This window comes from Sinohyriopsis cumingii, chromosome 5, assembly GCF_028554795.1.
Source record: "Sinohyriopsis cumingii isolate HCF-2022 chromosome 5, ASM2855479v2, whole genome shotgun sequence".
Classification (NCBI taxonomy): domain Eukaryota; kingdom Metazoa; phylum Mollusca; class Bivalvia; order Unionida; family Unionidae; genus Sinohyriopsis; species Sinohyriopsis cumingii.
The window spans coordinates 88142218-88154781 of record NC_142965.1 but is presented as its reverse complement, the minus strand read 5'-3'; the positions used below and the strand labels follow the sequence as shown (position 1 = coordinate 88154781).

Here is a 12564-nt window from a genome sequence, read left to right as displayed (position 1 = left end):
TGGACTTAATAGCTCTACTGGTCATAAACCAAATGGGCTTTTGGGATTGTTTTGTTGTCTGACATCTGCCTGTCCCGTAGCACAAGTTTGTTGTTTCTGCTACTCCTAAACTACTTGGAGCATATTGATGAAAGTTACACACACGCACACACCCCCACCCCACCCCCACACACTTATATTTGGTGGATATCAATGACTTGTATATGGAACCATGTACCGAGGACATTTGTTCTGTCAATGTTAGAGTGAAAAGAAATACTGTTTGAAGCAGTAAATTAATAGCAAATGGTGATGTATTAAGGAGGGAACTGTATTATCAATTCTAAGGAATATGAAATTTAGCAGTGCAAGCGAGGACTCACACGTTTACACAAATATTCTGTATAATCCATACAAACTAAGGACGCACACTATTTGACAAAATCATGGAGACCATGGACATTGGTACATTATGACCAACAAGAACATGTTTGCATATCTAGTCCAGTCTTAACAACCAATACGACCACTCAGGTGGCCTAGTGGTTAGAGCGTCCACCTCGGATGCGGGAGGTTGTGGGTTCGAACCAAGGCCGAGTCATATCAAAGACATGAAAATGGTACTAACAGCTGCCTCGCTAGGCGCTCAGCAATAAGAGGTTAGTGTTATGACTAGTTGGCCTGGTGTCAAAATAATGTGATTGCGTGGGACATCATGCTACATGTCTGCGCCGTAATCCCCCAATGCTTGACATCCCTATAAACTGCCACACTGCAGACATCATAGCGATATGACTGAAAGATTGTTAAACCTGCATTAAAATCAAATCCAAAACACATACTAGTATTAAGTAACTGTAACCTCCATAAGGGATTCATCTACAGCTGTTCTTTAGGGCAGTTACATTATTATTTGAATATATATCTTGTTGTTATTGACTGACTGATGAATTTATTGATTGATTGATTTTCCTGCAATTAGACTTTAGTACGACATAACATGCTTCAGACTAATCCACCGCTTTGGAGATCATATTGTAATAAAATTGGAGTATGCACATTTGGTTATAGCACCCCGTTTTAAGGAATTCTTAGATTTGTGTGATTACTTGTTTGATTATTGGAATATGGTACAATGGAAATATTCCTTAGCCCGAAATAATTAGCCAATTAGTAGGAGCAAACGTCATGGAGTGAAGTGTTATTGAGTTTCCATGATGCCATGGTTGACTTTTTAGTGAATTCAGGTCAAAACCGCATGAGTTTCCCTGGAGTAATGTAGTTCCTGTTAAAACCTAATGGTGTACATTGGTGGTGTGACTGCAGTGGCAGTATTTATGGTAGAAGACTGGTAAATTACACAAAGGAATAAACAAGAAGGGATTTGGCAGATACCGTTTATATCGCCATGGTGGCAAATGTGACGCAGTTGTACTGGCAAATTGTGCCTTGAAACCATGAATTGACTGGCCTAAGGTGGTGCAGTAAAAATAGTTCCCTGTGTTAGAGGATAGTTGTATAGTTTTATGGTGTGAACTGCTGATGGTACGGAAAGTTGATGAAGCGAAACCATTCAGATATGTGGTTGATAGATATTTGGTAAGTTTTGAGATCTGTGGTCTTGCATTGATTAGCGAAAAATGTCAGTATAGAATGGATGCGTCGGGCTTTATAGTTTACAACTGAAGTTGTATAACAGTCTTTAAAAATTTAAGGTAAATTTGTGACTTCTAGCAAAATCGTTCCAGGGTTTGACATGATGCTTGGTCAAGCAAATACCCCTGGCTTGTAACAATACTATTTGGCTGGATTTGAGCAATTATGGCAGGAAACTCACCTTATCGGCAATGACTAATTGCTTTTGGACAAAATAGAGAAATATCTTCATTGCATAATATACCTACGAATCTTCTCTATCTCTCTCTTTCAGGCATGTGCAGATGTAATGTTGAAAATAAGAATGAATGTTTGTGTTACCCATATTGTGTATTTCACAGAGACTTTGTATTTTTCAAGTCACTTTGGTTGAATAAATTGATGATACATACAGCATTATTTCTGTTGTAATCTGTATAGTGTTTTATCTCAACCTCAACACAAAGAATAATGATAGACTAAAACATCAATAACAACAACAGCAACAACTTATCTATGTTAACTGAATTGAAACAAACTATAGTCTTAATAATATTTTTCCCCCTTATGTTTGTACCCCCGCAATTCGATTTAAAAACCGGTAATCTTTAATGTGATATAAAGTGCACAGACCTTAGTCGATTCATTCATTGATTTCTAATTTCTAACCTGAGTAGAGTGGCCAAAACACCATTCATCATCTGCACGTTTCATGCTTAACAGAAGTTTTCAATATAATAGATGGACATGCTTGAGTTCCATTTCCAGTTCCTGGACAAGTTCATTTTCAGCAAAGGGGTGTGTGCACGACTACAGATGTACATGGATATGTCGCCTGCTTCCGATATTGACAAGTCTAAGCAAGCAAAGGGAAAGAATGACAACAAATTTGCCTTTCATGCATGTTCATGTGTGCAAAGGGATATAATTCCAAACTCTCAACGTTATGGTAATTTACGGAATTATCCGGCAGTTACCGAATAGGATGAACTATGTTATTATGTTGTCTGATGGAAATAAACTTGCCCATAGTGTATGCAATATGGCGCCGTGTTTGTATGGAAAGTCTGTTAAGCATGAAAGGTGCTGGGGTTGTCAGTATTATTGCCATTCTGGTCACAGTCATGTTAAAAATTATAAATCAATGATTCGGTTGATTTAGTTCTGTGCACTTTTTATCACATTAAACGTTTTCATTATTGAAATCAGTAGATACAAACAAATGGGGATATATATATATTCAGACTATAAATAGCTTTTAAGTTCAGTAATTGCAGAAGTGAAGAACAGAGTTCTATGAGAGTACATGTATGTATAGAGTTAGTGGATGGGGATAATTTTCTAATACCTTTTTACAAACAGTTTATCCTGTTTTATTGTTTTGGAGCCATGAATGAACAAGAATATACCTTAATGGTACAACACTCTCTTGGTTCACCTTCCAAATCACTTAGTTTATACATTTGCTAATTCAAGGTACCATGTAAAGGTGTTTTGTATCGCTGATTGGAAGTTTTAAACTTTTTTTTTCTCCGCGTCACCTTCTGTATAAAACATACTGGAAAAAAACTAAATGAGTAAGAATATTACAGTCTAATGCAGCCCTAAATAGATGTTCTGTTAAGTTATAAATACAAGTTGGTCCAGTAGAACATCCTGAGCATTTTGGCTATTGTTAGAAACCTTTTTAAAGTTGGGAAAGCAATATAGATTGACGCCTTGTTTTTACATTTTGTGTGTTGTTTTAATAAGACTTCGTTAATAACAGAACTATCGATACAAATATAATTCATGATATGTTAAGCAAAGTAATCAAATCACCAACTGAAGCAAGTATATACATTTAAAAGAACATTGAATGCATTCAGCAGTTTATGATTGCTTGCACGTTTAGTCGCAGGTCTTAAGAGCATGATGATAAAAAACATATTGCTGTAATTAAATGTTTCATTTTGGGACTGATCATTGTGATGATAAATGTTTGACCTGTGTATAATATATTTATCTTTCTATATATTTACTGAAGTTCTGTGCATGTAACTTCCAAATTTGGTTAGTGATAATTTGATCTCACCTTAACAGGATTTTTCACTTGATTCACATCTGTTCTCTCCTGTTTGAATACTAAGTAGACAAATGATGAAATAGGGGTGGATATAGCTCATTTAATAATCATAAAATAAATTTTGCATATCAAGGATGTCTTTTCAATATCTTTATGTGTGTAAAATCTAGCCGCAAACAGGACATTTTAACTTTACAGATGGGTCAGATAATTAGCAATTTCGGTACAACTCTACATCGAATTCATGCGTATTTCCGATAGCATTTTGATGTAATTTCGTACATGTCGTAGATTTATTTGCCTGAATTGGACGTGTATGGTATGAATGTATCGTGAGTTTCCCAACACTATTTCTCACATGCATGAAATATTATTAAAAAATACCAAGGACTGTTATATGCACCAGCTTATCTTCTTATAGTTTAGCTAAATAGTTGGTATCTAATACTTGAATCTAAAGGGAGATAATATGTTTTTGCAATGTGTAATTTGATAGCAGAGATCTCTCTACAAGTTTTCCACTTTGCAATCGAGGACATTGTTTCAGGCGTGTGTATCGCCAGCTTTGGAAGAAAGATACACTCCAAAATCATGAACAAGTACCAAGCCTGTAAACAGGGACCTTCCTACATGATTTAACGTTATTCTAGGCTGACATAGTTGGGAGAAGCAAGATTTTACCATTTTTCCAACCGAGGACGTCCTCGGTTGGAGTTGTGTCCTCAGTACGTTGGTGTGTACTCTCATGAATGTCCTCGGTTTACACCAAATATACACACACACACCCCTTGAAAATATTATTGCTACTTAACCTGAATGGATGGTCATATCAACATGGGATTTTCACTGACAGACTAATTATTATATCTAGTTTGTTTTAAATCAAAATGGTGCTGATTTGATGCCCAATATGATTGCCTCTGCATCAATATTGAAAATCTTATTACTGCTGCTTCTCGTAAAGGAAAGTCATATTGACATTGGGTTTTCACCAGAAGACTTCTTTTGATGTGTAGCTGGAGCTAAATGAAAATGGTTCTTTTGTACTTTGATATGGCCACCATTTTATAACTTCTCTGATGAACAACAAAAATCATATATATCAATATGGGGATTTCACCAGCAGATGTCTTATGAGGTCTAGTTGGTGCCTCGTGTCCATCTTAAAAATCTTGTTGTAACTACTCCTCCTCATTTGATAGTCATATCAATATAGGGTTTCACTAAATGCCTTTTTATTTTATCTATTTGGATTTTAAATGAAATTGGTTCTGATCTCACTACCAATACAGCCACCACAGCAGCCATCTTGAATTTTTTTTTAGTGCTACTCCTGAATGGAAAGTCATACAAACATGATAATTTCACAGGAAGACTTTTTGTTGTGTCTAGTTGGCCTGAGATAAAAATTACACCAAACTGACATCCAATATGGCCACAATGGCAGCCATTTTGAAAATCTTTCTATTTTTTTTATTTCTTAAGTGGAAATTTGTATTGACACAGGGTTTTGACCAAACAACAATTATGAAATTGGGTTATTCCTAAAGGAAAATGGTGCCACTCTGACCTCAAATATGATCACCATGGTGGCCATCTTGAAAATCATGTCAGTACTCCTCCTAAATGGAAAGTCACATTGACATGGTCATATTAACATAGGGTTTTCAACAACAGATGACTTATGATGTCTTATTGGTCCTAAATGAAAACTGCCACAAAGATATCCAATATGACTGCCACTGTGACCATGAATATATTGAAAATACTAATTCTTCTGAATTGATGGTCAGCTTTTGACATGGTGGATCATGAAATCATTTTGAAGAAACTGAAAATCTACCAGTGTGATGAAAGAACAATTAGATGGTTTTCTTCTTACTTAAATGAGAGAACACAACATGTTTACATAAATAATGTTCTGTCTGAACCTGAAACAATTAGATATGGAATACCACAAGGCTCAATTCTAGGTCCATTACTATTCATTTTATTTATTAATGACCTACCACTTTTACTAAGAGACTCAATATCACCTACAGATCTCTATGCAGATGACACAACATTGTCAGACATCCAAAACACAAAGCATGAACTTGAAATTTCTTTACAGAATGCCCTAAACAAACTGGAAAACTGGTGCACATGCAATGGCATGGTGGTAAATACTGGTAAAACTAAAATATTACTTATCTCAATATGGCAAAGAAGGACAAATCTTGATAGTGATGAACTATGTCTGACATGGAAGGATAAAAATTTGCAAATGGTCCGTCATGATAGACTACTTGGTGTTCTGGTAAATAATAACCTGTCATGGATTGAACATATCAAACATATCAGTAAAAAAGTCAATTCAAGTTTATGGCTTCTCAGTAGAATAAGACATTTTTTCCCTGAAAGGCACAGAAAACTATTTTGTAACAGTTACATACACTGTACAACCCTATTTAGACTACTGTAATACAATATGAGGTAATTCAAATGATAAAAACATAGCAAAGCTGGCACATCTTCAAAAATGAGCATTTGGGCTAATGTCAATCCAGAAAGAAAGCAAGGAAAATTTAGCTGGTAGGTTAAAAATATTACCTATTAAAGACCAAATCTGTTTGAGAAACGCCAAATTAATGTACAGGATATCTCATAATAGTGCTTCTGAATATTTACAATCACTATTCCAGTATAGGCTACCTGGTAATACTCCCCACCTGCAATCCATGTCTACCAAACAGTATAAAATTCCCAAACCAAATAAGGAGTTATTTAAAAAAAGTTTCCAATACTCTGGAACTCTGCTCTGGAATAGTATTCCAGTTGAGATTAGAAATGCCCACTCTATTTCCTTCTTCCAAACCCAATATATCTAGTGGCTTCAGAGATGCAGCTAAAATAAATTCCTTTTTAGGCTTCAAGGTAGATTAGTTCTTAGCTAATTGTGTTACCCTCTTTAAATAAGGTCATTGTTATTATTATTATTATTATTATCATTGGCTTGAAGTTTTGACCAAAAGTCTTCTAATGGTGTCTAGTTTGTCGCAAATGAAAATTGTGTCAGTCTTATATCCAATATGGCCACCATAGTAGCTAATTTGAACATCTTATTGTTCAAGAATATTGTAGATGGTTTCATTGCTTGTCAGTTAAAAAAAAATGGTCTTGAATTGGTGGAAACTTTTTTGGGACAGCAGAGCATCAGTACTTTGGAAGACTCTTGTTTTTTGTTTGGAATGCCACTAATCCCACAATGAAAGCCACTAATCCCACAATGAAAGCCACTAATCCTACAATGAATGCCACTAATCCCACAATGAATGCCATTAATCCTACAGTGATAAGTGTTTTCTAGTTTTGTCATGCATTGATGGATATTTATACTGCTGTACAACTTTAATATGGTACCTGGCAGATTATTAAATTTCACATGTACATGCAGCAGCTTGATTCTGCACCAGTCTTTGATGGACACATTCTTATCAAGCTGAAACTTCTGTAAGAAAAATGCAGCATGACCTGCATGACCTGCCAACACCAAAATGACAATACTTTGGTCAGCATCATTGTGTCAGTTTATCACTTACGCCAGTCAGGTGTCCTTTCTTACATGGCTTTCAGGTACATTTGCATTAAAATGTTGGCAGTAGCTTCAGAAATTAATTGACTGGTACTCGTGCCTTGATGTGGAGTAATTACACTTTATATTATTCATTTGGATCAATTAAGTCTGATGTTTTGCACAGGAAGGGTTATTGTTGATAGCTATGGTTAGTCATATTCCACAATTTCAGTGGAAATTATTCGTTCCTCACTTTTACAATTCAAACATTGCGATAGTCACCAGATGTGCTGGTATATTTTATTTGTTGCATCACAGAAAAAGGGATGGTTATAAGAATGATCTGAGCATTACATCTCATTGTCCTTTCACAATATAAAAGAAGTAAGAAGATGTCTTCAGAAAAATTTTACTATTTAAGAAGAAATAATTTTTTAGTATGCTGGAGATCTATATCCTGGTAGTTCCATGTGGCGTTATTAATAAACAGAGACTGACTGGCATACATGAATGTACTAAAAGGCTGCCAGGCATTAAAAATTATAATTTACATTTCACCAAATATAATTTAGAAATTCCAGAGTTTAATACTATGTTAATTAGGTTTATTCCAGGTGTAAAGTTTGTTCTAAACTTTAAAAATATCTTTTCTACACAGCAGATTTTCAAATCTTAGAGTTTTCAGTTACATGCAGTCACGTAGGAGTCAAATTAGCTTGTCAGTCAACTAGTAAGTAACAAAGTTGTTTAAGTTTGTTTCAGCTAATTTTCTTGTATAATTGTGAAATACTGTTTTGAGTCTGAATGATAATGTGCCTTTGTATAAACTATTTAGTAATGATGAACAGTGTCTCTTGTTTTTTTGAATTTGTTTTAAGTGGGCTCAGTTGTACTTGTTTGTATGCATTATTCAGGTGGCCTAGTGGTCTAAAGCTCTCGCCTTTACCGATCTGTGCCATCTTACCCTGGTCCATGTGGGTTTGAGTCTCTGGTTCAGACAATGTGTGTATGTGGAAAGGTTTTCCAGTAGGTTCTCATGAGTCGGTAGTTCTTACTGTTGTTTTCCTAGGTTCTTCCACCACCAGCTATAATGGCTGCCATGTATAGCCTATCATGTGCTGAAAAATGGTGTTAAACCCACAACAACAGCTATTGTATAACTAATACAACTGGTTTATAGATCGTATACTGTACTGACATGATAAATTTGATGTATTGACACCATATAGATTGCATACTGTATTGTTGTTGTTGTTGTTGTTATGGGGTTTAACGCCATTTTTCAGCACGATAGGCTATACATGACGGCCAGTATTAATGGTGGAGGAAGAACCCGGAAAACCCTGGAAAGAACCACCGACCTACGAGAAGCTACTGGCAAGCTTTCTCACATGCCCGCATACTGTATTGAAATGATAAAATAACTATTGACATTATATAGATAGTATACACGATAAATTAGATGTACAGTAATACCTCGAACATTCGTGAGATTAGGTTCCAGAACCAGTCACGGATCAGGAGGAATCGTGAATGTTTGGTACGAGTCACTAAAAATGCTAATAAATGCTTATTTCTAGGGTTTAAACCCTAAATATGACCCAAATCATGCTCCCAAAGCACTTTAATTTCATTTAAAAGTTAGCTTAATACATTACCCTTAAAAAGAGAAATAAATGGTTGACGTAAAAATAGAGTACAGTATCGCCTAATGGGTATTTGCCACACTAGCGCATTTACAGTACGGTACATGTATACTAATATTACCCCTATACTAATTCATTGGCTGCCGTTTTCTTTTGCACTCACAGTAAGGTAAAACCAAGTAACGAATGGGACTGTAAACTTAATGACTGACGTTTTCTTTGTCATTGTCAGGAAGGTAAACTAGGTAAACTTCATATGTCACAGAAGTCATATAACAAAGGTACAAATCAATAAAATAAAGAAAACATGTACGTAGAGGGTACCAATGAAAATTTCTCGAATCCGTGAATTCACGAATCCAGAAACGCGAATGCACGAGGTATTACTGTATTGACATCACACTGTCAAATACTGGCTTTCTAAATTGGACATTGTACAATGTGCGAGAAAGGAGTTAGAGATTGGATAAATACACCTACATTTGTTGTAAATTGTTCATCTGTAGCTTCTTCCCAAAGTGTGTCCTTCAGTTCTAGATCTGTTTCCATGGATTCACTTGCACCTAAACATGTATCATAGAAACAAAGTTGCCTATATTTTTTATTAATAATATATATATATATATATATATATATATATAAGGTAGCTAAATTTTATTACATCAGAGAAAGACCTATGATTGTGTCCTTGCTTGGTATACTGTATATGGAGAGATTTTGTGATTTATTTGTGCAACTTAGGCATTCTGGTCACAAATTTAAAAAAATATACACTTGCAGATATGGAATAAAATAGCAAATAAATTGGAAAATATCAAAATTGAATAAAACTTCTAAGCTTGTCAAAATTCTTGAAAATTTTGTAGTTTAAATATTTCTCATTACACATTGCATTCCTAGTTTTGTTGCATGTGAAATTAAGTTATCCTGTACTAAACATTATTAGACTCATTATTTAGAACAATTGTACCTACTTCATCTGTGCTACTGAATCAGTTTATTCATTTGGTACTGCAAGTGTACTTGCATGTTATACTGGATGCACAACAGTGGTAAGTTTATGATTTTATAGAGAGTGGTGAGTTAATGAATTACTGGGGAGGAGCAGTTCCATTATTCTACCAATCACATAGTAATATTGGCTTGGTCGTCATTGCAGTACTACATACCCTGTATTCTTCAAACTTTTTTTGCGCAAAAAGTTCAGGGTCCAAGTCTAGTTAAAATCAAGTTATACTCGTGTAACTTTCTGTAGTTTCGTAACTCAGATCACCCTTCTTGACTGCTGAATTTCAGTGACATCAGATTAGTGGCTTTCTGAGTTTGAATTTCTAGTTCAAAAATGATTAAAGTATGGGGCATCTTGTTGTTGATGTACAAGCACAAGTTTAATAAGTTTTTCATTGTTAATAATATTACCACTTTTCATTAAATTCCATTAAACAGCACTTATGTTACGTGTCATACACCGACACCACATACATACAGAGGACTCATTCAAGAGTCCCCCTTTTTTCACAGACACCACATACAGAGGACTACAGATTGGTACACTGATGACTTTAGTGAGGATAACTCATTAAGTTGCTGATATAAAAAACAAATCTATCATAGGGTGCTCATCTTTTTATATGTGTATAGTTTATTTAGGGGAACCCAGCTAAAGTGCACTCTGTTATGATGTGAACTAATGAGGTTTCATCATTTTGGTATTTTGTCTTAAATGTCCCTGATTCCCAGGCACTATTCAAAACATCAATCAAGCTGATAATTATATAAAAACAATTCAGAAACCTATGGCTTAGAGATCTTAATTAAGATTCTTACACAGCAGTGATTATTTTCATTGATTATGAGCAGACATGTAGCCAGCCATGGGATTGCAGATTTCATGCAACAAAGACTGTTAGTCATGCAGCTTCACAAAACAAAGGAAAGGTGACACAGATTATTTGTGATTCCTGCAATTTGTTGTACCCATTGTGTGCTCAGTATTTTTTTCTTGTTTTCTTTTAAAGAGAAAAATTATAAATAACGGTTTCTCAAATTGAGTCTTGGCCTTCCATTTTGCATGTGATCTTAATCAAGCTGTACTAAGGTAGATTTAGTGTTTGAATACAAGCATCTGTATGATTCAGGTCTGTGATTTTTGCAGAAATTATTCAGGGGTTTAGATTTAATTGTCTCCTTGAAGGATATAACAAACTGATCCATTGATCAGCTATAACAGAATTGTATAGAGCACAATAAACAGCATGTTTAATGAATGTCGAAATGGAAGATGACTGCATTCTTTGTAGAAAGATTGTCTTATATGGTCAATACTATAGAGCAGGGGTGCACAACCCATGGACTGCTGGCCAGATCCGGCCCATGAACGTGTTCTGTCCGGCCCTCAGGGCAAATTAAAGCAACACAGAAATCTGGTGCTGTGAACAGTAATTATAGTAAATAAATGAGTGTTTTCTGCCCTTGTGTGGTCGTAGAAAATGCAGTCTGGCCCTTGGCCAAAAAGGTTGTGCATTCTGCTATAGAGCAAGAAGCAAGCTCTTGTGCTCTGACATGAACTGAAGACGTTGCACAAACTGATGACACAGAAATAGTTGGCACCTCTTACACAGCACATGGAACTAGAGGGCAAGAAATTGAGAAGAAAATGAATCAAAATTTCAATACACTGGTTGATTGCCTACAACTGGTTCAGGACAAAACCAAAATGGAGGGATGTTATGTGTTCTATGTAGAGAATATTAGAAAGATCCATCAGTTCCCATTTGGCATTGTCATCCATGATTCTTCCCACTGGAAATAGGTGTGGGCTCCCCTCCCTTAAGAAAATTCCAGGCAGCATCTCTACATGTGTCAATCTTAATCTTGAAATTATTACATTATGTTTGCTTTGTTTTCTCTTTTTCTTCACCCCCACTCAGGATATGAGTACATGCTTTCATCCAATTTTTTTTAATATTATTCTCTCAGTGCTGAGGTTTGTTACATGATGCATTCAGCAATTATGGTACCTGAATATGGCATTATTGGAGGGTACTTAGATTCACATTCTGGCATATGCATGTCAAATTTAAAAATATCAACATATAACAAAATCAGCGTTAGGTCCAAAGCAAATACCGAGATGCTTTAGTCAAATGGTTGCCTTATTATTAAGTTGTTGTAAAATAGAATCAGTGATAGAAGGAGAATGATGCGGACTGAAAAATACTTATTTTTGTAGTCCAATAGAATTTTCATTTTATCACCAGTTTTGTTTAACAAGGATCAGACATTGAGAAGGTAACTTGTGTATTTACTGAAAAAAGTTACACTTTACCAGAGAGTGTTAATTTGGCCATCCCGCACACTTCATAGTACACTTCTGAAGCAGCCTTCATACTATTTAGGCCACACACCATCACATTGTAGACACAGGGATGGGCATTAAATCGCACTGGTATTGCAGCTGTGCTGCCAATGTCTATGATCCAATGCAGACATATCTTTGTTGTCACACTCTGTTCCATCCATACCAGGTAAAGGTGTTGGGGCTGAAATTTGTCCCATTTTACGTTTACTTTCTGTTTCCCTCCATTGAATATCAGCTCTGAGGTTTTCATCTTTTGTGGACCTGATATTAAATAATTATCAGAATTATATAAAATTTTAAATTAATCAATGGTCACATTGTA

The 12564-nt window shown here is 35.4% G+C and overlaps 2 protein-coding genes across 2 annotated transcripts in view; one reads left to right on the top strand and one right to left on the bottom strand.

Annotated features, from left to right (window-relative positions):
* LOC149799696 (voltage-dependent calcium channel subunit alpha-2/delta-1-like) overlaps positions 1 to 12564 on the top strand; it is a 230274-nt gene that overhangs the window by 41640 nt on the left and 176070 nt on the right. The window lies entirely within an intron of this gene.
* LOC149799697 (uncharacterized) overlaps positions 1 to 12564 on the bottom strand; it is a 37885-nt gene that overhangs the window by 15712 nt on the left and 9609 nt on the right. Inside the window, exons 2-3 of the mRNA XM_089959052.1 lie at positions 12210 to 12503; positions 9362 to 9444 (exon numbers count right to left, since the gene is read on the bottom strand). Coding sequence (XP_089815178.1) covers positions 9362 to 9444; positions 12210 to 12492 — 366 coding nt within the window. The 5' untranslated portion in view covers positions 12493 to 12503. The remainder of the gene's footprint in view (positions 1 to 9361; positions 9445 to 12209; positions 12504 to 12564) is intronic.